We start from the raw sequence: 26,368 nt of genomic DNA on the forward strand, positions 1-26,368 counted from the left end.
GGTGAGTAAGTCGATCGATAACGTTACCATATAATTTTTTTGACTAACTAGGTAATATAACTCTTTATCCTGATTTGTAAAACCGGAATTGATATTTCTTTTCTTTTCTTGGCATTAGCAAAGACGGTTTAGCTTTCGTTTGGTAGCTAATTGGTTAACTAGGACCGTCAGAACTTTCCTCTGTGGTTAGCATTTTACTGTCATGAACTCTGGTGTTTGTTTTGTAAATGCAGATGCATAATGTTTTTTTTTTTTAACCTGTTGCACTGCTCTGCTGCGGTTCCTGTGATAGATGGGAGGAGATAAGGACGCCAAAGGAGAGGGGAAGGCCAAGCACAAAGCAACGAAACTGAAAAAGTTGAATGATCATGCAACCGCCGATACCGGAAGAGATGCACTCACGAACAGGTGTGTAGTGGGGCTTAACCGTGTGTGTGTGTAAGCCCAGAAAGAAAGATGGATAGAAAAAAAATGTTTGCTGACAGCCACAGTTTTGCTAGCACTTAATCATTATTCCCTCAAGGGCGAGTCAAGTGCCATTATCAAACAAGGTACCTGAGTGACTCTCTGTCACCAGAACAAAGTTAGAGCAGCTCTCTAATAATATATGCATGTGACCTGACTGCACTGCTTCCAACATCTGTTCACCATCAACACAGTCCACACATCAAAGCTGATTTTTGCATGGAGCAAGCAAGAAGCACTTCCTTTCATGTTGCAGAAATGTGGAGACAAATTAATTTGCATTAAAAAAAACTCAATACTTGCAACGGTGATAAATCAGAGAGAGAGAGAGAGAGAGAGAGAGCAATATGGCAGTATGCTACTAAAGGACAGACACACAAGTGTAACTGAGAAAAGGCTGTCGAGGAGGCTTGTGGCAGTGCGTGCATGCATTCATTTTACTGAGTACAGTGGGTACTCCATCTTCATATGAATAAATTAATTTACCTTGATATCTGATGCGTTTATTACCATGCATATGTGAACAGACAAATGAATGCGGAGTGATCTGTCATTGGCTTGTGTAATTGATGAGAGCAGAGAGATGAATAGACACCTGTATGCGCTACTGGCAGTAAGCAGGCAGCTTTCTGTGACAGCTCCTTTTATTTCATGGCACACCGACTGAATTACTGATTAAGCATCGACTTGCCATTCCCAGCTGCAAGACTCATGAAACTAATTTTGCTTAGCATAAAAGTGCATCCGGCTGTAACTGTCGCATTGCCATATCAGAATCTCGATTTCTGAATAAAAAATGAACATAGCTGGAGAATAATTGCAGCTCAGTTGCAAGATACATTCATCCCTGAAGGCTGGAAAGGTCAAATTGAAAGGAACCATGTTCAAAAGCTGTAGGGGAATCCTCAGGGACATTGTGTGTCTAATTGGTGGCATTTTATAGCATCGCCTAACTGGAATGATACTAACCAGACAGAGACATGAATCCAACATCAGCCTAATATGCTCTCACTTTAAGCCTGCACTTGAAAAGTGCAACTCAGACTGTCTCTAAGGGGCCTTTTCAGTCATTTCACAGTAACAGGGAAACCTGATTTTTTCTTTCTTTCTCGCAGTTTTACCATTTTTCTCTAACTGTTCATATGTTACAAATTCTGTACACTAACAAGCTTTTCTTCTTCTTCTCTTCTTTGTCATTCATGCAACATCTCGATGTCCTGACGAGCAGTGCAAAGTCAACTAAATCTACAGAGAAATCTGATAAAAGGAAGTCTAAAAACAAGGTAAATCACGTATTTTGAACTTTCTGCTCTATGTTGAATGATAGATGTTGCCTAAATTTGAACCGATGACTTCACCGTCATCTGAGCGAGAGAGGGGTTTGATAGCCAGGAGTCCAACTATAGCCCCCGCCCTCAGTGGAGTTGGCACGCCAGTTCCCAGAGTAAAAATGCCATGCCCTATTACCCACTGACCCCTGCCCAGACTGACGTAACGGCATGTCCCAGCATGATCCCTCTACCCAATCGGATTTCCACAACACTGGCTGAGTATATTTATATAAACAATACCCAGGCATTTGGAAGTTATTACTTTATGGTTTATAGTTTACAGTTTATCTTAATAACACAAGTTAATTTAATAATCATTGTACTGCCTCCCACTCCACTGCACGGTGCCATGTGTCGGGCTGCAACTAATGATTTTAATTGAATCTACAACCAGTTATTATTTCAATCAATAAACCATAAAATTGTTTTGTCTATAAAATTTCAGAAAATAGTGAAAAATACCCACGGTGACGTCTTGCTTGATTTGTCGGCATAGTGAACAAAAAACAGGAGATATCCAACTTTCATATCAAATGGTATAAAACTACAAATCCTCACATTGGAGAAGTTGGAAACTTTGTATGCTTGATAAATTGATTAGTTTCCTATTGATTATACTGGATTTAGTGGACTATGCTCTTACCCTCTGATCAAGAGTCATAGTTGAACTTTGCCTTATGTTTTTAAATGTCAAACTGTGTGCACTTACTGTATGTTGTATGAGCTTTATGCGTGTCCCGCCCTCAGGACAAGACACGCAAGACAGAGACCCAGGAGTCAGCCAGCAGTCCCAGGTAGGAATGCCAGTAGCATTAAACCTATTTAAGGACGAGATAATCTGCTGACACAGCTACTATGGAGCAACTGAAATCTTATTTTCTCCATTTTCTTTTTTTCTTCTCCTCCTCTTCCCTCCTGAGGTGATCGAAATTAATTTTTGTGTTTTGATGTTCAAGGGCCCTGGACAGTAGCCGATCCAATTTTATACGATGTGTTAAGCTCTCACAGAAAATGAGTTTTACTGTGCGCTGAAGACAAATATCTGCGGCTTGTCAGGAAAAATAATAAATGAGAATGCATGGTTTGAATAGTTGGATGCTCAGCAGGGTGTTGCCGCGATGGCAGACGTTGGCCGAAATCCTGCTGTGTCAAATCTGTCTCACAGCGGTGTTTCTATACAGTTGGTAATGGATTGTTTCCCGGTTGCGGAGTTAGACCGACCCAACATGACGAGTGACATTTCAAAGGAGATGTCACTTGGAAAAACAACTTAGCTAAATCCTGGCTTTTAATGTTTCCCTTAAGGTTTTTTTTTCTCCCTTTAGAGTAGCTCAGGTGGTAACTGTGCTGCTAGCTGAGTGGATTTCATGTAGGAAGGAAAGCAAAGGCAGCAGAGTTAAGGAAGAAACATAAGGCTATTAGAACCACACTCCGTAAATGTCAATGGACGCAGTGACCCACCCTCCTTTGTCTAGCTTTTTATAGATTTTGCTCAGCGGTGCAGTATACTAAAACATGACCATTTTTACTTGCCTCTTTTTTTCTCCTCTTTCCACACTGAGCAGTTGAACTTAACAGCTTAGCCACTGTACACACTAAGGTTTTCAAAGTTAACCAGAACAAGAAGGAAGTCGGACAAAGACCTCTGTATGTGTAATTGGTTGTGAATATAAAAAGAGCTTCGGCCGTTTGCCTTGTTGTAATCAATGTAACAGTCGGTTGTGACTGACACATTATGACTCCTTATTCAAAATTCAAAATAAGCTTTGGGCAAAGGTACCGGTAACCCTGGGGGACCAGTTCAGTCATTATGGCCGTATTGTGGCATGAATACACCAATTCACAGTTGACATTAAAGTAATTGCACAGTTTCACATGTTTGAATTGAAATATAATGATAAATATTTCATAAAAGTGCCAATTGTCAGTTTTAATGTAAGTATTTAGCATGTCACTCAGTCAGTATTGAAAGGAACTATGTGGGGGGTTCATCTTCCAAAAAGTGTGGAAATACTTACATAGCTCCTGTAGTTTTGTATTGTCAGCATGGTGCCTTTTGATGAAGCATGTTGTGAGCGCTGGCCACAGTGTTTGTGTAGCACAAAGGCAGTCAAGGCACAGGTCCCTCATTATGTTGTCATGCGTTTTGCTGTGTAGGTTTTCCTGTGAGCATTTTGGTGAAGGGGGAAAAAGTATACTTGGCAACAGAGTTTGAAATTCTCACAGCTCAGTTGAACTTGTTGTGTTAGATACATTGAAGCATGAAGGTAAGTGATTATCATCTCTGTTTGTAGAGACTAACTTTGTTCTCTTTTCTACTAACTTGCAGTATCAAGGACTAGACCACAAAGTGCACATTTCTGCCATTATGTTGAAATGTTGGAGCAGGGCATCAGGTTCTTTCTTACTTGATGACGTTATTGCAATTAAATGTCTGAGTAGCAGTGAGTCATTGAATGATGAATACATTTCAGCACAGATGAAGCCTGTACTGTACATCAATGGGGTCTTGACACCAATTTTATTGTTAATATGCCTACATACATGCCAGTGACAGCCAGGGCATAAGGTTATGGATTACGGAGGTGTGTGTCTATCCGTCTGTGTCATTGCTGTGAATGTGATATCTCACTAACACCTCAAGGGATTTATCCACATTTAGCAGAAATATTCACTTGGATTCAAGGATGAACCTCTCAGATTTAGGTGAAAGTTCAAGGTTATGGTCATCTCTCATATTCCTGTGAATGTATCGGGCAAACAATCAGATGAACTTGAATTTGGTGGAGAAAGGCGAAGGTTAAAGTCAGTGACCTCACAGAACAAATTTGTATTATTCCCAAATTCATACAGTAACCATGGCACATGGTAAATGTCTAATATGATAAAAAATTATGACATTTCATACCCAAATAGCCAAAGGTGAACTTCACTTGGGCATCATCATGTTCGGCAAAAGCGCCTCTGGCCATTCAGTGCTGTTATTCAGGAAGGGGAGATTGTGATTATATCTTGTGCGGCTGGTTTTCGGAGGCATACGACCATGAGGTGGTAATTTGAGCTTACACCTGTGTGCTTTTACCACCGCGGCACGTGATGGAGTGAGAGGAAGCTCATTATCCTCAATCAGAAGCCATCAGGGATCATACTGTAGAAAAGCAGAGAGAGTACATTTGGCTCATATCAGGTGTTTTTTTTTCTAACACAACGGTTTGTAATTAGGATTCAATAAGCCACTCGGACAGTTTTAGGCTACAGTGCTCTACATCTTCCCCATTTCCCTTCTTTTTTTTCTTTCTTTTTTGTGTTGTAAGCAGCATATGGACAGTTCTTACACAACCTCACAAGACCCTTTAATATTGACTTTCCCAAAAAAAAAAAAATCAAGTACAGAATGATGTGCAAAAAGGCAGTAAAGCTCTGGGAGAAAAATAATCACGCAAAGGGAAAGTCTATGTTAACAAACAAAATAACAGCCCATCATAGGAAATAATTTCAAAGTAAAACCAAGTTTAAGCATTTTACAGATTAATGATAATTCTTTAATGGTTATAATCAGCTGATTGACCCTGATAGAAACTCAAGAAAAAGAAAAAAAAAAAAAGAACGTAAAAAGCAGATGTTGGCCTCTGTGTGACTCCTACAGTCAGAGTGAGACTGAAGCTGCATCCCAGCTCTGTTTATAATGTGACACCTCTGACTCCCCCCATTTCCCTTCTTAACTAAATGTTACAGAGAGAAAATGGGAAGGTTGTTTTATTAGCGGTGGCAACTCCAGTGTGTTGATTTTCTAATTTGGGACATTTCCCTACTCATCAATTCCTCACTCTGATGGGAAATCCAAGGTCGCAGTTGTGTAATTATTTTTAAAATTTCTAATCGCTGTAATTATGTCAATATCATTGCTGTTTCAATAATGTTGTTTAATTACCATAATTATGTGTGATTTCTTGTGGTCAGTGAATCATCATTGTGTGCTCAAGGATTTTTTTCTTCTCTATTCCGCATGGTGGTGTAATTTTCTCCCGACTCTTGAGCCAAGAGCTTGGCAGACAGCAGTGGAAAGAAGCCATTAAGCTTTTATTCTGCCTTGTTATGTGCTTGTTAAGTAGGGGCTAATTCAAAATCGACATTTCGAGTCAGATTTTCTAAGACAAATAGGAGAAAAAACTAATAAGTATGTACGGATTTGTTTGTGTCGGTCAATGAGGTCGGTCAATTTCATGTTACGGACACTGATCTTTTCGTGATTTAGCAAACCGGTGAGACAGGATTCAGAGGATGAAGACTTCACTGTGAAGAAGAAGGGGTTGAAAAGGAAGAGGATTAAAGATGAGCCCATAGCTGATGAAGATGAGCCTTCAGTTTCCCCTGCCACATCTACATCTACGTGAGTGTGACCAGTTCTCCAAGACTTGAATTGGCAAGTAGTTAATGAGCATCACCTGCAATGTTTGTAAGGACTTTTTTCTGTCTGCTGAAACTTTCAGCTCCAAGAAAAAAGTCAAGCAGCGTGAACAGAAAGACAGAAGTGATGACGAATCTGAGAAAAAAAAGTCAAAGAAGAGAAGAGAAAAGGTAAACCTGTCTTCTTGTCGTAATCTGTCATCATCAATAACAGTCCAGCTGGATGAAGTTTGGGGACTCGGTTCATGTTGGGAGTGTTTGAATTCACCTCATAAGTGTTTGTCTTGACACAGATGGTAAAAAAAGAGGAAGGAGAGCACTCAATCACAAAAAAAGAGGAAGAAGAGCACTCAGTTACAAAAAAAGAGGAAGGAGAGCACTCGGTCACAAAAAAGCCTAAGAGGACAAAGAAGGAGATCGAGGAGGCTCGACAGATGAAGATCAAAAAGAAGGAGGAGGAGGAGCAGAATCGCTGGCGATGGTTTTGAATTCTTACTTTACTTTTATGTTGTATTGATCCGGACCCACGCCATCACACACGCAGACAATCAAACACAATACACAGCAAAGCAATTTTCACTTTCTCAGATACATCCTCATATTTTCTTTATGTTGCTTTTGTCAGGTGGGAAGAAGAGAAGTACGAAGATGGGGTGAAATGGAAGTTCCTGGAACACAAAGGACCCTTCTTCCCTCCTGAGTACCAGCCGCTACCCAACAACGTTCACTTTTACTATGATGGTGAGTTGTCGATTGTAAAGGTCAGATGTGTGAAAAAGGTGTGATTAAAACAGTTTTTCACGCACTCCACTTATTTCAGAATAATTGGGTACCTCCGAGGTACTGTTGCAGTTTTTTCATATTTTATTCAGAAATGTCATGCACTGCAGTTTGCCAGGTGTTGTAGAGTCAAACTACACACAGGAAAGGGTTTAATAGTGGACATGCATCTTCAGAGGGACCTGTGCAAACTATCTCAAGTGATGTCACCGGAGTTGGCCTCGGCTGGATCTAAGGCCTACAATTCAGAACATGGAAAAAATTGGGGGGTGTTAGAGATAATTGAGATTGCCAGACCTGCAGCCTGTTCCTCACCTCTGCCTAACACATATTTGAGTGCATCTTGAGTGCATACGTTGTGTAAAACACAGGTGAAAGTGAGATTGTACAGAACACACTGCAGTTGTATTGCATAATAGACTAATATGAAAACCTGTTGATTAAAAAAAAAATTTAAAAGAAGATGGTGATTTCTGAAGTCTGATTTTCTCAAGTACTGTATGTTATTTCAGAGCTTAAGTACTGTAAGTGCAAAAGCCCTGCCACCGAAGTCTGTGAAGTATCGTTCTTCTGAAGTGCTTTCTGGCGTCGTAGTTCAGAAGAGGTGTCATCTTTCAGCAAGACACTTAACCCTAAACATTCACTGATGCACTGCCAAGCCTGTATGACGTTCAAGAAAAAGTCTGAAGAGCTTAAATTACTTAGCTTTCCCTTCAGTCACACAACCACAGTAACATGACCTCGACCTTTCTCAGCATATTTGGAAACGCTTAAAAAGGGAACCTCTGATTAATATTGGAACATCACAAGACACTCTTGGGGATACTTTAAAATTAAACTCCTAAATACAAATGGTAGGAATTATAACCAAGTAGAGAGAGAGAGAGCACCAAGGACGCAGTGAACAGAAGTTATGTGTAAAACCAAAGGGTTCTTTTGAAGTAAACCAAGGCCCCTCAATTAGGACACACGCGCACACACACACACACAAACACACACACCTTTAGGACATGAAAGGTGTCTTGGGTCAAACACTGATTGATGACTGTAATTGTTTTTGCTTTGTTTAGCAGTCAAGGCACAACAGTGTCCTATGGGGGGCGGTTGGTTTGATCTGTTAATTCCTCTGTGTGCATGTACTTGTTTGTACCTCACTCGTAGTGGCAGGGATGAATGTAGATCTTTGTCCTTGTCTCGAAACCATCCTCTTTAAATTCATAGATTGGTCCGACAGGACTCTAGAGGAGCCGAGGTGTGTGTTATTGCATGTTTGATCAACAGTGTGAAAGTGAACTATAGGGACTGGTGGACAAGCTGCATGTTTTGCCTCCTCTAAACCTCTAGGACAGTGAGACTAGAAAGTTTTTAGATCCACAAATCAAAGTATTGTTGAAAAAATAATCACTCGAATGGTGTTTATGTTTGTGTGTGTGTGTGTACAGGTGAGAAGGTGAAGCTGAGCCTGGCAGCTGAGGAGGTGGCGTTGTTCTTTGCTCAGATGTTGGACCACGAGTACACCACCAAAAAGGTCTTCAGAGAGAACTTCTTTACAGACTGGAGGAAGGTAAAGCCAAAAAGGATCATAGTTTTGGAAAGGGGGGGGGGATAATTGGTTGTCAGAGCTGGAACCTGCCGCAGTTTAATCCTAAAGCTGGGGACACACTGCGCTATTTTCACAGTTGTTGCCAATTTAGAAAAGACTTTGAGTTCACAGTTTACTGACTGGCTTCAGCAGATTTTTATGACGATTGGGGTTCACACACGTAACGACTTCGCCAGATGAGGGAGCACAGACTACACGATTTGTGAAAAGCAACCCATTTCAAACACTTCAACACATTTTACAAAGTGTAAACAAACATGGACAACATACGGCTCGCTGCTGCTGCTGCGGTTTGTGCAGTTATCTGCTGTGAGAAATCCATTAAGCAGAAAAAACGGATCTGGATCAAGTTGTGGTGGAGGAGTCGACGTTGAGTTTCATCTCATTTGTCCCACCTCCTCTTTTTCATTGGCTGTAGGCGACGTGTTTGCGGTTGGATCGGTAACCGGTACACACTACCCGACTGTGTCCAGAATCGGCTCAAAAAAATCAAACATTTTTGATTTGCTGCGACTGAAGTTGGGCGGCGACTGTTCGCCATCACACACAACAGATTTCTGCGCCAACTCGCCATGCCGACTGTCCCCAACTAGTGCCACCTGGTGCAGACTAGGACCCTACTGTGAATCATGGGTAAAATCGTGTAGTGTGTCCCCAGCTTTAATAGTAGAACTGAAACCAACACAGGAAGTGACTTTATCAAATAACATATTCCCATGCTGCACAGCCGTTTTGTCTGATTTCTGAATGTGAGCTGTTGTGTTTAGTCCAGCGTCATTTCCCCTCGTCAGCCATGGTTAGTTTGCTGTGTACATCAGTCTGTGTGTTTACTGTTACTTCAGGGGAATGACGTTTACACTGACGCAAAAAGTACAGCACATCAACAGCGTCAGAAGAGTACAGTAAGCTTCTCCCGATAACATCCTATTTCAGCATTAGTTGTCTGTAGTTGCAGCTTTGTATGAGAATGTCTGTTTGCTGCAACTAGTAATGTGTGTGTGTGTGTGTGTGTAAAGTAGGGGTTGCGCGCGTGTGTGACTGGTACATGGATGCCGGTGTCTGTCAGGGTGTCCTCTGTATAGAGAAAACACTGTGCCAAGCCCCAAGGCATATCATGCAGAATTAATTTTGCGCTGCTTAGTGCTCAATGCACTTGAAAATACGATTTGTGTGAAGGCATTGATATGCTAATCCATACAAGTAGCTCCCCTGCATATGAACAAATCCAATTAAACTGTTTTATTATAGCCGGAAAAAACTCTTCTCGCTCCACTGCCCTCAGTGCCCGCCCACTGTCGGGTGTCAGTCATGCTTAGACACGCAGACTGACTGCCTGTCCACACTGTCAGTGTGTGTCTCCATAGAGCTGTGTGTGTATTTGTACATGTTTGCTAATCTTGAGGTCTGTTTTGATGTTTCCTCTCCTATGACCCTAGGTAACAAAACTGAACTGGTGCTGCTCTGAAAAGCTTGATAGATATTTATTTATCTACTTTTTAAATCCTAAATGGAGATGTTCTAATGGTCAGATGGCTCATGTGCTGAATAGTTGACCATGTGCCATGTTTTCATATGTGCACTGTCAGGGTTACTGCCCTGTTTTTGAAGAGCATAGCAATGATGAAAAGATCAAGATGTCCAGGTCATTCTATGCTCTTTTTAATTGTTTATTATATTCTGCTGGTCAAGGCCAGTGTGACCTGGAAAATCTTCATCCATGAGGTATACGTACATGAGCAGAGGATTGAGTTTGTGCTTCTCTGGCTTTCTTGAGGCTGTATTGAAGGCTAACATGTCGTCGTGACACCTAAACACAAAGAAATACAGAGAAGAATCCGTCTCCACTTAGTCATGCTCTTGTATTGCTGGTTTGTCGGTGACCTCTTCGATGGGGTGACCGCTTGTGCAATAACTTTAGAAAGTTGACAGTTGAAACTCGGCTGTTCTCTCATTGCCTCCTTTAGTCTACTTAACTGCACTGTCAACAGTGTTTGTTGGTGTATTCTGCTCGGCAGTGGCCTTCTTAGGAGGAGAATGTCTAGACGCAGGCCTTTCATCACCACGCTGCTTTTTTCTTTTTCTCTTTTATTCTCCACACTGATGCAGTCTATTCAGAGTAATCTGGATTATAAAGGATCCAATGCAACTGTGGATCATTTTCTATACTGGAAATGATCCACAGTTGCATTTGATCCTTTATAATCCTAATCAATTAATCTGTGGAATTTTTTTATATACACTGTATGCATATATACTGTATCTGTACTGGATAAATTACAAAAATGCCAGTGTAGTCAGCCACTGAAAATGCCCATCAATTTCCCAGAGGCATTTTTTCTCTGTCTGATTTTATTGATATTAGTAGTAGTATATTAATATTTCTTGCAGATTAAATGATTAATTGTTTAGAGAGGAACTATGCAAGATTTGTTCCTTAGTTAAGCAGCTTTGGAGTAGTTGTGATGGTTAAATTACTTTTAATGGGCAGGATGGAGGCTCTCTGCCTTCCCTCTAGTGTCTTGGCCCAAAACCAGCCTGGCTGCTGGTAAACCTGCCTGGTAATCCGTAATCTCTTGGTAATAGCACCCACCACCTTGGTAGACATCGCTTCTTGCCGGCTTTGTCAGAAAAAAAAAAAAAACACATAGCCAGAGGGAGGGAGGAGGGTTAGTGGTGAGTTTTTACAACAGTGAAAGTATGCACTTCTAAACTGTAGGGTGAGCTCTGTAAAGTAAAAAAAAAAAGCGACCGGACTTGCATAGTTCCCCTTTAAAGGATATGATATATTCTTATGCTGACTCACACACCAATTTGACATACTTGATGTTTGTTTAGGAAATGACCCATGAGGAGAGGATGCTGATTCAAGATCTTAATAAATGTAACTTTGGAGAACTCCATGGCATGCATAAAGCCAAGGTGGAGGCCAGGAAAGCTATGACCAAAGAGGAGAAACTGGTACGGCTCTGTTTGTTTATTTATCTGTTGCTTAATGATCCTCTTGTCTCAAGACTTAGATTCTGAATAACAGATTTTCTTTTTCTTTTATGTCTTTTTAAAGGTTTTGAAAGAAGCTAATCAGAAGATATTAGACGAGCATGGCTTCTGTTTGCTGGACCACCACAAAGAACGTATTGGCAACTTTAAGATTGAGCCTCCAGGGCTGTTCAGGGGAAGAGGCGAACACCCCAAACAGGGAATGCTAAAGAAAAGGATCCAGCCAGAGGACGTCATCATCAACTGCAGCAAGTGAGACTGGGTTTGTGACGTCGTAGTGATGCATAAGCAGGGCTGGCCTGATGAAAAGTCAAAAATCCTTCATCACAGTCGCTAAGGTCACACCTCTTGGTGCGACCTTCTGGCTGAACACAGGGTCCTTTGATTTTAAATAAAGGAAGACATCAAGTATTGAACAGTTTGCATTCACAGAAACACTCTCTTCAGTCTTTTTAATCTCAACACATCATCTTTCTTAAGGTGTAGCAACTTTTATGGCTCTCTGGTCTTACATTGGTGCATAGAATTTATTTTCTTTAGTTAACCTCTGGAATATGCTTTGAAGCAGCACATCGCTCAACAATTCTAGTTATGCATCACTTATTCATTCTCAGTAGCCTGGGGTGCAACAAGGCTGTAGTGGTGTTGCATAATTGTGTTCAGGAGGTTTTAATTTTCTTTCTGTGACAGAGAGGCGTGTGTCCCTGTGCCACCTGCTGGCCACCGCTGGAAGGAGGTGCGACATGACAACACTGTGACATGGCTGGCCAGCTGGACAGAGAACATCCAGGGTAGCATTAAGTACATCATGCTCAATGCCAACTCCAAACTCAAGGTAAGTCCAGCCCGTCAGTCTGTCACAAACAGGAAAAATGCTCCAGTTTGATTTTTTTTTTTTTTTTTACTTGGCCAGGTGTGGACAGTCACCTGATGGATACATTTTATCCACAAGCACCTGCATGCACCACCAACCAAGTGTTCCTTTAGCAGCCCTGGTTTTCAACAACTTACCACTTAACAAAAATGTACCTCTGACAACTGACAGATGTCATGTTATTTAAAGTGGTGGATTATGCGTCTCAAGCCTGTCACACTGACATGAATAGAAACCAGTCACTGCCTAAACGGTAGAAGAAACACATTCCTCAATCAAACCGTTACAGTCTGCGTCAGAAAATAGTCAACATATTAATTAGGAGAAAATTGTGTCTTTTTTTTTGTTTTTTTAAGAAGCTATAGTTTGGGAATAGATTTACCAAATAGAGCTATTTTTATGTTTAGTTTACTGTATATGTAAATTCAAGTAACAACTTGTAATATAAATGAATAGTTCAGGTTTGAACAAAGTTATTGATACTGGTTGCTTTAGACTGGAGCTGTGGTTTTGATCTGTACTACTATCTATGCTATAAACACCTAATATGCATCGTTATCATGGTCAATAAAACCAGAACTGTTTATTGGGGGGATATTTGCATATGAATCCCCTAATCTTTTTTTATTAAGTATTAAAACTCCATAATGGTTTTGTTGCAGAGTAAATGGCAACCCCTCTGAGTTATGCGTGCTAAAAAAGAGTGCGTGCCGTGCAGTGTCTCGTTTTTCTTCCCTATTCTTTCATTCTCTCCCTCTCCCTCTTCCATTTGCTCACTCTTTCTCTTCCTTCTCTCCATCTTTCATCTGTAAAGGTTAAGTTATTCCGCTTTCAGTCTCCATGACAATACGTGTGTGTTCACTGATGGTGGGTTTAATTGTGCTGGTTGCAATCCAAAACCAACAGTGAAGAAAGAGAATTTAGTCATAATAGTTGTGTAGGTCTGTGTTTTTATATCCCTTCCTTTTTGTGTGATATAACAATCTGCATGATGGTTACTCCATTAAAAAACATTTTGATTTGAAGCTTTTCAAGGAAAAATTATTTCATATTGTCATCAAGTAGACACTGTGGCTAATGGGGAATAAATACACAAGTGGATTACATAAATATTATTTCTTTGGTCCTTTTTTATGTTTACTCATCTTTCCCCTCTTGCTCACTCTTTCTCTAAACCCCTATTCCTCCTCTTTTTCTTCCCGTCATCCCATCAATACAGGGAGAGAAGGACTGGGAAAAATATGAGATTGCTCGGAAACTGAAGACATGTGTGGACGGCATCCGAGACCAGTATACCACCGATCTCAGATCTAAAGAGATGCGTACTCGTCAGAGAGCTGTGGCCCTCTATTTCATAGACAAGGTCTGTTTTCTAAGTTGCTGCTCAAGGGAAAAAGTAAAGATGTAAAAAAAAAAAAAAGATGAGAATACTAAGTTTTACACCCAAATGCTGGGAGGAGCCCTTTTGACAGTGTCAGATTCTCCTTAGTTCTCAGGTTGAACACCAAGGACCATGTGAACATATTGGAAATCAATGTGATGTGTCTTGATTCTTTCTGTTTTTTTCCCCTCACAGTCAGATGGAAGATCTTTTACAATGAGAAAATTGATTATATGTAGTCATTTTCTACCCGTGACCCCAAGCTAATTATCTCAGTCTGCATTCAGTGAAATGATAGATTGAGAGCGTGATTGCTTTTGGCTCATGCCAAAGACTTTTTCAATTCTGATTCGGCTGCTTTGTGTATACTGTGCGGTGTTCTGTCTCTACTAAATGTCATGAGCGTATATATATTTAGTAGTCATTTGATTGGCACATGTTTGTTATGCATATTTGACAGACGGTGGTCAAAGTGTTTGGTGTGTGTGTATGTGTTTGAATTTGATATTCATTTATCCTCATCGTCTCATCTAAATAAAGCTGGCGCTGAGAGCTGGTAATGAGAAGGAGGAGGGAGAGACGGCGGACACGGTGGGCTGCTGCTCACTGCGAGTCGAACACATTACCCTGCACGAGAAGCTGGATGGTAACGAGCACGTGGTGGAGTTCGACTTCCTGGGTAAAGATTGCATTCGCTACTACAACAAGGTCCCCGTCATCAAGAAGGTAAAGTATCAAAAATATCTAAAAATCTAGAAACTTTTGTAACACAACCACATCCGTCCTCCTCTCCGTCTTTTAATTTGTGAATTGTTTGCACCTGAAAACTATTTTGTTCATATTTTTTCTGTTATTTAATTCACACAGAGCAAATCCATTCTCCAATTGAGAAGCCATTAGCAAAATGTGAGGGCTGCTCATTCCAATACAAACCAATATATTTCAGTCTAATAACCTAGCTTTTACCCTTTGGGTTTTGGCAAAAGTCCCTGCAGAGAAGGTCACTTGCCTGCATATCTACACCCGCAGAGCCTGAAGCAGAAAGGGAACTGAGAAATGTCCTCGGGGCACAGTTGTAGATTAGTTTCCCATGGCTGTGGTGGTTTAATTTGTCGGTCTCTTCAAACTGCTGAACTGTCCCTCTGCTCCAGTCCAGCCTCTGTTGGATTACATCTTCATGGAAGGGGATTTTGAACCTCCTAATTGATCTAACCTGGAGCTGGTCAGTGCACCTAATCATCATTACACGGTCAAGCTTCTACTCCCACCAGCAGCCAATTTTAATACATGAATTTAGCTGACCCAACTGGTGATAGAGCTCTATCTTTTTTTTTTCTCACTGACATTTTATAAACAGTGACCTAAAGTATTGACAGCAGATTAATTGCTAATGAAAAATAACCTAGTTGGTCCATGCAGAGTGTGTACATGCTTGGGTTGACCCTGAAATGATTAACCAGAGTGGCAACGCAGTGCAGACTCCATGTATCCTAATCAGATGTTGGACAGCTCTGTGATTAACAAGCTGCCACGCACATTAGTTTTAATAATAGACAATATTTCATTGTTACCTGTTTAGTCAGGTGGGTTGAAGTTGTTTTTTTTAACTATTAAATCTTGCATAAAATAAGGGGAATTTGCAAGAGAGGTTTAAAAAACAGTAGGGGCTGAAATCACCTAAATGTTGCAATGCCCCCCCCACCACAAGCCACAGAAGATATTATACAACTGTTGTCGTGGGCTGATTTGAACTTCTGATAACGTCTAAATTCATGGGTTCAGTTTGTGGAGTGGCTCCAAGATCTCTTATGCTGTTGCCATTTGAAACGTTTCACAGGAAAGAGTACGGTAAAACTCTTGTGTGGGAAACCGTTGAGGCGTTTCTCTGAATTTTAACAGAACTTTAGACTTTTCCCAGCTGTACTCGACACAGAGGTTCCTGTCTGGAAGAGAGAGATGTTTTGCGTGGGGTCGTGTTTATGTACCGTTGCAGAAAAGTCAACTGCACTGAAGTGGAAAATACCGAATATATTCTTTTCTCTCTAAACAGACCTGTATTGGCCACAAATCAGCTAAAAACTTTAACATATCCATTGACAATGTCCATGTAATCAGTAGAGTGCTTACATGGCTTTTCTCTAATGTACTCTGTAATGTCAGGTGTTTGTACAGGTTGCAATATGCAATACTAAGGCCCATAGGACAGCGTCAGCACTGTGAAAGTACAAAATAAAATTAAGCATTTCAGCAACTTGTCAGTTGTTACTGTATTTGATTCAGTAAATGATGATGCAATGGTGTAATGATCAGGTCATGTATGCCACAATAGAAGAAAACAAAGTGTGAGAATTTTTTTATTTTTATTAATCTTGTTAACTTGTGATCTGCAATCTGTCAAACAGCTGTCACGTGTGTGTGTCTTTGTGTGTATTGTATTGTACTGTATGTATATGTAGATTTCCAAGCCCTCCTCCATGCTATCTCCAGTTCCAGAGACAGAAAAAGAAATGTTAGCACCTGACAGCCAAAGTGTTTTGTTTCTTGGCAGAACATATAATTATTCAAATGAGTGCATTCAAAAGCAACACATTAGCTAGAATTAATTAGTCCTTTGCATATTTTAGCATCATCAATTCCCAGAGAAATCAGTGGGATTGCTGCTAAATGTCACTTTGAATAAAATGGAACAAGGATAGAAGGAAAGAATTTCCATATTTAACCTCTGGAGGGATAGAATCATTGAATCTAATACTTACGTATTACGTATTTGGCTTATATCTATGTTGTTTATGAAGTCTGCAGTTTCTTTAACAGTCTGCATGCAGTAGGTCGCAGGACGCTGCTGGGAATAAATGCAAAAATGGCAATGAAGTGGAGCCATGCTGTGCACGATGTGAACTGTTAGTGCTGAATAACACAAAGTCACATCATTTCCATGAGGGTTAATAATGAGCAATCCATATGAAAATTTGTGCCTTTTCTTTGCCTTTGCCACTCTTGAATCCGAAGCCAGCGATTCATCAGCAGCTCGACGTATCTGTTTATTGTTTCAAAACAAGCACCTATTTATAACTCGCTGAATGACTTTATCAAATACCCCCAGAGTGTGCGGACACCTGCAGCTGCATAAACTTATTGTGTCAGGTCCATTCATACTGTTGAATATTTATTCATTTTTCTAAATTGCATTCAACACACACACACACGCACACATCCAAACACATCACTAAACCAATTAGGCAAGCTCACTTTGGTGTCTCTGCTTCTCTGAGACTTTTAGACAGATATTGATTTACATTTTCATCCCCCAAAAACTTGCATTTTTAGTTTTTATACTTTAAGATTATTTGCCATGGGGGGGATCCAAATTGCCACACAAACCAGACAGTGAAATATGTCAGTGTGTGTTAGAAAGCAACACATCTGCTATTAATTGGTGTCTTGCATATTTTATGAGTTTATTTTGGGGAACGGTGCCTCTGTGGATCCCACAGAGTTGCTGAAAATGTTGGATGTAATTGTGCTTTGAGATGTACAAATAAAGTCTAGATTTCAAGGAGACGCACACTATATTTTCTATAGCATTATACTGTGTGTGAAATTTCGCCTTTAATGATATTTTACATTTGATTTGAAAATTTGCCTTTAAAAAACTGCTGTCACTTAATTTCTAAATTTAAAATAATCTCAACTGTAATGATTTGCACCTAAAATATTGAATATTAGCCAATTAGCCAATATTGGATAGCTTAAGAAATGATTGGATGTTTTGCAGTTCCCCATTTTTCATAATGCAAAAACACAACACATTTGGAAAGTCCAGGTTGTCTTAAGACATCTTGGCAAAGTATTTGTTTTGATGGTGAAAAGGTACGCTCTTTTCATAAAAATGTGTATCTTTTCAGGTTTTTAAGAATCTTAAGCTGTTCCTGGACAACAAAGAACCTGGAGACGACCTTTTTGACCGCCTTAGTGTGAGTATCTTCATTTCCTTATGTTTGAATCTTTTGTGAAAACACTATCAGGTGATGCTGAGCGAGGGAATCGGTGGGAAAATGCTTGGTATTGGTAAAAACGTCTCACAGGTAAAAGAGGACTTGAATTCCTTTTATCAGGGTCGTGTAAAACTGAGAAATTCCCCTGAGGTACATAATATTTGAAGAAAATGCTGTGAAAGCAAAATAGAATTGCTTTTTTTCTAATGTTTTCTGGGCACAGAGGGCTACGGTAAAGGAAAAGTAGGGACTAAATTGTAAGGTGTACGAGATGAGATTGAATGAGGATGAGCCATTGGTGTGGTGAGATGAAAGGGGTAAAGTGAGGGAACAGGAGGTGAGGAGAAGGGGACGAATATTGGAAGTGGGGAAATTGAAAGCAGAAAAAGAAGTTTCAAAAGAGTGAGGGGATGGACTCCAGCAGATAAAAATGAAATTGCGCAAGTGAAAATTGAGAGTGAACATGCTGGCTGGATGAATTTCCACACACAGACACAAAAAAAATTGTGGCGTCCTCTCAACCTCGTCCTATAGCCACAGGCAGCAGGTCCACACAGGATGCAGTAGATGTGCGCAGTGGTTAGTCAATCGCAGAGAGACGTGGGGCTTCTCAGGCTGCTCTCAGTCTTCAAGGAACAAGATTAACTCCATTATTTGTCTTTTTACATCCCAGATTGTCCTTGTGAGGGGCACAGGATTGCTGTAGTGGAAAACAATGGTACAGCGGTGTGTGTGACTTTAGGTTAAGTGCTCCGATTTCTGTAATATTCCCTTGTCTTGTAATATGTTCAGTAGACAGACACAAGGCTGAAGGTGGGAATAGATGAATGGCCATCGGGGCAGACTGTGGTGTCTAATGAAATGGATGAAAAAGGATATTCACATAAGAAAGCTCATGGAAGTTCTAAGAGAGAGATTGAGAGAGGCATGAAAGAAAGACTCAAGACAGGACAGCGGTGAGATGAAGAGATGGAGCAATTGAAGGAGAGAGAGAGAGAGAGAGAGTCCGGTGCCTCTGCTCTCTGCCCTCCAGTGTGTCAGAAAATGTCAGGGTGTGTTGGAGGTGGAATGGTAATGGCTGTTGTGGGCAGGCCTGATTGACACCCGGAAAGGCCAGGCCACTGAGAGAGTGGAGTGGTGTGAGGGCGCGTGTGTGAATGTGTGCATGTGGACAAGTAGATGGAGTGGTAGGAAAGTGACAGCCGGTCCAGGAGAGGAGAGGAGAGGAGAGGAGAGGAGAAGGGGAGGTTTGGAGGGAGAAGGTGGACGACGGCCGGAAAAGGGTAGGAGTTGGAAGAGAGAGGGAGGAAAGATAGAGGGAAGGAGAAAGATAAAGCAGCAGAAGTGACAGCTGGGTAGCTGCTGCTGTAAGGCCAAGGTGAGGGGGGGTGGATGGGGAATGACTGATGGAACTGGAAAATGTAAAGTGTGCGGCTATCCTTAGCTGGCATTTCAGAAAGAGTGGCTGCGGAAGCTGCTAAGGAAAGACAAAAATTGAAATACAATTAGGTAAATGGAAAAACATGAATAAGGAGGGGAGGGAATAGGGGTGGGAGAAAAAATCGATTCACATGTATATCGCGATATCTTTTTTGACGATTTTTTTAAAAAAAAAAATTTTTATATTGTGCATTTGTTAGCCTTTTTTACATACAGAGAGTACAGGTTTTGAAAAGGGTTTAAGTTCACTTTATAATGGAGTATGTTCATTTATAGGCTCCTACAGTATTTGTGTGCAGATAAATGTTAAAAATGCAGACTGAAAATCGAGAGAATCTGCAATATCGTAGAATCGCAATTTAAATCGAATCGCCATTCAAAAAATCGTAGAAGAATCGAATCGGGAGAAAAGCATATCGTCCCAGCCCTAGGAGGGAATTAGTTTTAGCCGCGTGTCATTCAAGTTGGCTGATGAGCACGATCCTAAAATCTCCTTCACTGCTCATTTGTGAACTAAAATGAACAAAATGAGGACTTTTGTGTTTTTATATACAGTACATATTTCACCAACGAATACTGAGAAGAGAATCCAGTGGAAGCACTCGCTTGTCTGGTGTGGCTCAAACTTTATTTATCCCACCAACTATTATCAGGAGTGACCATATGCTCAAAGCTAATTTGTTTGTTGTCAAACCATGTCTGAAGATCAAGCTGTTTCAAAATCAAAAAAAGCTTTATTTATCCCCAGAGGGCAATTCACTTCCTACAGTCCCCAACTTAACATGCACACACTATCATAGGAGCACAACAAGTGACAAATAGGGAATTAGAGTAACGCAGCAAGAATAAAACCACATTTAAAAGAAATAAAATCAGCTAGGTAAGTAAAGTTCCTGTTGGATTTTAACTAGATAAGGTGCCAGAGTATTTTGCACATAGGAAAATTAGATATATTAATACATAGGAACCACATTTACGTTTATAGCACATTTTAAAAATATTTAGACCGCTTTTACTTTTAGAGAAAAACTTCCATAAGAAAACCAATCAAAGCCAAACAGGTGAATCTTGAATCACAATCCTGTGTCTCAGTTTTGGAAACAGTAACTTCCTCCTCATGTCTTGGTTTTTACTCTAATATGAATCATCCCCTTACGTAGATGGACCTCAAATGGACAGGTGTGTGTCTTTACCAAATCATGTCCAAGTAAATCTATCATAGGTGAACTCCTATTAACATAGTGTACATATATACTGTATATCTCAAAGATGACCAAGAGGTAAATTTTAAGTGTAATAGCAAAGTGTCTGAATACTTTGTGATACAGTGTGATAGTTCAGTTTTTCCTTTTTGTCCTTTTTGCAAAAATGTCATAATGGGATATTGAGTGTACATACAGGGGAGGATTAAAAAAACGATTTAAACATAGGGCTGCAATATAACAAAAAAAGTGAAGGGGTCTGAATGTTTCTTGGAGCTGTTCTGATCGACAAACTCAAATGACATACTGTAGATGCAAAAATTGGAAGAAGAAAAGAAAAGGTGTCATTTGCCACACACTTGGTCAATTGCTGTGTGAAGTGGGTGTGCTGCTGGTTGCTAGTTTTGTAATGTTCAAAGAGAAAAGTGTGGGACAAGGAGTTTGCAGATGTCTGACAAGCACTTTGGTTGAACACAGCCAAATGGAAGATTCGGGGGGGGGGGTGGGGGTGGCGTCTTTTTTTTTTTTTTTTTTTTCCCAGAAACGTGACAGTTTTTTGAAAAACATTAAAATACGTTGGTGGGGTTTAGTTATGAGAAGGATTTAAACCAACACCTTGAATTTAATTAGATCACTCAAAATGGGCACGGCTTTGCAGAGATGGCATGATACAGACTTGCTGTGAAATATGCAGTTGTAGAGGACTGTTGCCCTGCACCCACGTCTTCATCACCTGCACTGCTCGATAAGGAGGAAGAGGATGAGGAATTAAATAAATAAGAACATAAGCCAGCTCTGGAAATGTAAACAAAGTACCCACTGATTGATACTGCACTGCTGGTTACAACTACCTACAATTGTGCAAGTTCAGCTGGAGCTTTTTTTCTTTTCTTTTTCTTTTTAACATATTTAACACTCATTAATTAAAATAATGAAGAAGCGGTGTCTCCTTTAAGCTGTATATATATATATACTGTATATATCAAGTAAAACATTGTACGTTCATATCTGGCACTGGACTTGTGGTCTTCGACGCATTCCTTTAATGGCTCTGGGTCCCTTCACCTTCACAAAATGCCAAACTGAAGTGCAGAAAAGCAGTTACATTGATTTTGTAGAAATAATGTGCATCGAAGTGCACAAAACGCCCTTACATTGTTGGGTTAACGTGGCCCCCGTCTTTAAATATCTCTGAGTGTTCAGTGTTGCAAACATTTTAACGCCCCGAATGACATTTCAGAGAGAGATGGTGCTCATCAATGTAAGGCTGCAAAATGCCCAACCGTGGTGATCGCACAGACATGTCGGCGTTCACTTGCCTGTGTGTTTGGGTCTGTGCACAAATGCACTCACACACACAATTGATCTGAGCTGAAAATGCAGGTGTGTGTCAGGCCTGTCTGGAAGCCTGCTCTCCTGAGTCCACATCATTAGAGCTACAGTACATACACTACCTGCAGTTTCAGGTTAACTCTACCCTCAGTGGGATCTCCTTAACTACATCTTTGTCAAATAAATGAAATTACTACCTGTGGTGTGATATAGTCCCTATGAGCTGCTTTATTTTGGCACATTTAATTATTCCCCCTCCACTCTATTGTTTCCCTTTCACCATCCACAAGAAAATATTTTTTTTTAAACATGGAACTGAAGCAAGAACGCACACATTGAAGTATGAAAAGCAGATTATTTTTAACTAGTTTAGAACGGCAGCAGTCAGTATTTAATTTCACATTATTTGTGAGCATGACAACATTGCTGTTGCAGTACAAGAAGGTACAATCATGTGAAGAATTGTGTATGATAGACAGGAAACTAGAATTCAGTGATAATACATTGTGTGTTTGTCATCCAAGTCACCTCCTAAGGCATTGAGACAAACTCACACAAACACACTATGGCAAGGGACTGGAGGTGGAGGTGGAGGTGTGATAGCTATCATACCTGCTGCTCCTGAAACTTGCACACACCATCATTAGCATTGCCGGGGCACGGTTAGGTAGCTCATTAGCAGGGCAGCCACGACGAGGAACGTGTGTGGATGCATGTACCTGTGTGCTCCCCCAATACATGCATGCATACAAAACGTATGTGTGTATACATGAAACACCTCTTTCATCTTATTTCTAATTGGCTTCTGCAGCGAGACACACTCATTTAAACAAGTCCAGAGCCCCAGACAGCTGGATCTCGACCCCACTCTGATTAAAACCAACAACATCATTATTGTAATCTTCATCTGAATTATTTCTCCTTCTCCCAGACCTGCGAGTTTTTCTTTTTCCCACATTTGTCCGCTTTCATCTATGTTTAGCAATGTTATCTGCCACTTATTTGCATCTCATATCCGGCTGTGTGTATTTTCAACTATTGTGCATGATGTCCATAAACTCTTAACTCTGTTTCATGTCAGTGCTGTTCAGCTGAAGCTGTGGCCATTTGGCAGGAGCTAATGGCTATCTAACCACTGGCTATGACAGCTCTAACTTGTTAAAATACCTTGAGAAATGTCAGAGGGGAGAAAGTACTGTGATCTGTTTTAATCTCCCGGCTCTAATGGATAATGATAATGAAGGCACGGATAGTATTTTATGCGTTTTTATTTGGAAGGGTGTCTTACAGATGCCTTTAACACTGCAGTGGTACAATGCCACAGTGCCACCTATTGATTGAGGGAAGGTGTTGCTGTAGATGTCCTAATGGTTGACTGTGTTGGCAATGTGTTTGTTCTACAGTATACCACACTGGTTAAATATGCGTTGCTCCTTGCATGTTTCTCTCCATGGCAGACGATCACACTCAACAAGCATCTGGGCTCGCTAATGCCAGGTCTGTCTGCAAAGGTCTTCAGGACATATAACGCCTCCATCACCCTGCAGCAGCAGCTCAAAGAGCTCACAAACAGTAAGTCACACATTCATTATACTATAAAACAGTCTAAGCTTACATAAATTGCTATATGACATACGCCAGGCTTATAAAGCACTGGCTCGTACTCGGCTGCTGGTACCTGTCCAGCAGCTTTATTGCAGTAACCCTTTATCAATCTGTCTCTTATCATTGTCTCATTACCTGCCTGCTTTTGCCATGGAGTCCCATGATAAAACACGCCGCCACACTTTTGACACTTTTTATTTTTAGCCTGTTTGATTTAAGATATCCTGACGGTAGTCGGCTTTTCCAGCCATGGCAGCAGTACATTATCACTGTATCCAGTGTGGAGCGTCTCTGCCTCACTTTTTTTATCAGCGTCCTGTTGGTTGCCTCTGCCTCTGCCACAGTTTCTCATTCAGAGATAGAAGTGTCACACTCCTCTTCTCATTTCTGGATTGCCACTGAGAACCAATCTGCAAGCTGACATGTGGCTGTAGTGTGCATGGTGTGGAGCCGGGGAAGAATAGACAAAGCTAAAATGAATGAAACAGCAGCAACCTGTGTGTGTGTGTGTTTTTTCAAGGTTGAGATTTGTGATGCAGATGGTGGGTGGGCAGTAATAACGTGAGGGATGCCAGCATGATTTTATCTTTTTAAATTCTCTGTGCATAATTCTCGCCAGATATGTGTTCTCACTGGGGTGTTTGTGTTTAAATACAAATGACTATTCTCTCACCCTCCAAGGCTCTGACAATTTGGCAGAGAAGCTGCTGTCCTACAACCGGGCCAACAGAGCAGTTGCTATTCTGTGTAACCACCAGCGGGCGCCGCCAAAAACCTTCGAGCAGTCAATGGCCAATCTACAGGCCAAGGTAAGAAATGACTTGACTTGGTTTATTGGACAGTCCTTCATCACATTAACATGGTGCATAGAAAGGGACAATGATTTTTTTTTTCATGTCCTTCTACCACTGTAACGTTTTATTTACAGAATCCCCGGGTATAACTCAAGAGATCGTATATTTCTGAAATCATTATAGCCCAGTCAAAGAAACCTTGAAGCTAACAGTGATGTATGAATAAACAACTGTATGTGTCCTAATGTGCTCTATCCAGATTGACACTAGTAAGGAGAAGCTGGCCCTGGCTAAGACTGAGCTGAAACAGGCCAAGAAGGAGGCCAAGAGCAAAGGCAGCCCAGACTCTAAGCTGCAAACGTAAGTGATGCAGTGGTGCAGTAAAAAAACAAAACAACATAATTAAGGGTTGTAACAACTACAAATAACTGACAACAATCTTAAAACAGAAGTACCTCTCTGTAGACTGAATAACAAACCAGACATGCTGACACATGCAAGAGAAGTAGGTACAAGTTAGTAGGGTTAAGCACCACCTAGCAATACACATAAAACAAAATGCTTCAGTATGAATAATGAGCTGAGGGTCAAAAGCCATGGGAAATGTTAGATCTGTCATTTACAATCATACAGATGTTTGTTGTGTTGGAAGCACTGCTGTTAAATTATGGGGATATGCTTCTGAACTGTGTCACTGTTACTGTAGATGTAAATTTTAACCTCAAACATAACCCATCAACAGAGAAGATGACTGATTAAGAGTCCACAGTACTCACCACAAAACAACCTGGTGTACTTACTGTTTAACAACATTTTTTTTGATGCACTGTTTTGTTCCTCTGAACAAGGGTGCATGCTCATAACAGTCCCTTTTTTGCTTGCTCAGAATGTGGAAAGTATCCATATTGACACTCTTTCAAAACAGGAGTCTTGTTTCTGCTAGAGTTAACTGTGTGACTCCATTGTACTTGCCTTTGTGAATATTTTTCTGCCAGCGTGGTGGAGCGGAAGAAGGCAGCAGTAAAGCGCTGTGAAGAGCAGCTGCTGAAGCTGGAGGTCCAGGCCACTGACAGAGAAGAGAACAAACAAATTGCACTGGGTACCTCAAAGCTCAACTATCTGGATCCACGAATTAGCGTGGCTTGGTGAGTAAATACAAACATAGACACTTAGCTTGGCGAAAACACTTGTATAGCAGCCAGACAACATTTAGTTTTTAAATTGAAACTAACCGGACCATTTCCCTCTCTGGTCTGAAAAAACAATGTAACTAACTAACTAACTAAATCGGGCAGCTTACTTTGGGCCTCACAAAGTGTCATAAAGCTGGTTCACTCTTAATCTGTATAGAGCACCATGGCAACCAGTACTACATGGCCAACGTGTTCATGCAGGTGCAGCTCAGTGGATCGGATCAAAAAGTATAAACCCACCTCTTGATGAATCAGTCTGCGGAAAAACTGAGTCACCAATTCAACAAGGACCCACAATGGACAACAGCACCGCATTCACAATATAATAGAAACAAGTGAATGTATCTCCAGGTCATCAAACCCAATCTGCTGTCCGTCACATTCTGTTTTTGTATTTCTACCTATGTATTTTAGGAGAAAATATATCATAAGTAATTAGAATCTTAACTGTTGTGTTGCTTAATGCATAACAGTGTATAATTGCATCTTCCATTTGTTATAGGTCTAAGAACAATGAGGTATCCATTGAAAAAATCTACAATAAAACCCAACGAGACAAGTTTGCCTGGGCCATCGACATGACAGAGGAAGACTTTGAGTTCTAACTTTAACCCTCTAAAACGCCAGTCTGATAAGATGACACTATAGTGCAATGAAGGAGCCATTCACTTTATATAACATACAGTACTTTAATGTTGCATTTGATATGTTCAAAGACTGCTGATGTTCTTTGAGAGTGTGTAACGTTACCAAGCTCCGTCTTTAAGACATGTTTTTTTTTCCTACTACCGTTCATTTCTGTTTGATGCTTTTGGCACTTTTGTTTGTGTGTGCTCTATTTGTATTATTTTGAATAAAGGTTCCTATTATGCAGTTAAGGTATGCTTACAATTTGTCTAAATGCCACTTTTGAGAAGGTATTGTCATTAACTCAAATTTCATATACACTAAATCCAAGTTACAAACATA

At 40.5% G+C, this 26,368-nt stretch overlaps 1 protein-coding gene across 1 annotated transcript; it reads left to right on the top strand.

The window, feature by feature from the left end:
* Positions 1-292: 292 nt before the first annotated feature.
* On the top strand, positions 293-26,004 carry LOC310987883 (DNA topoisomerase I, mitochondrial; the record flags this gene model as incomplete). Its single annotated transcript, XM_083974352.1, has 18 exons — positions 293-370; positions 2,544-2,590; positions 6,052-6,186; positions 6,287-6,374; positions 6,566-6,684; positions 6,829-6,944; positions 8,426-8,547; positions 11,422-11,544; positions 11,648-11,835; positions 12,274-12,418; positions 13,677-13,820; positions 14,379-14,564; positions 17,744-17,812; positions 23,265-23,379; positions 24,094-24,221; positions 24,466-24,566; positions 25,202-25,351; positions 25,902-26,004. The coding sequence occupies 18 exons, from the start codon at positions 293-295 to the stop codon at positions 26,002-26,004; spliced, it is 2,157 nt and encodes a 718-aa protein (XP_083830478.1).
* Between the last annotated feature and the right edge of the window lie 364 nt (positions 26,005-26,368).

This window comes from Trachurus trachurus (genome assembly GCF_905171665.1).
Source record: "Trachurus trachurus genome assembly, chromosome: 6".
NCBI classification, from domain to species: domain Eukaryota; kingdom Metazoa; phylum Chordata; class Actinopteri; order Carangiformes; family Carangidae; genus Trachurus; species Trachurus trachurus.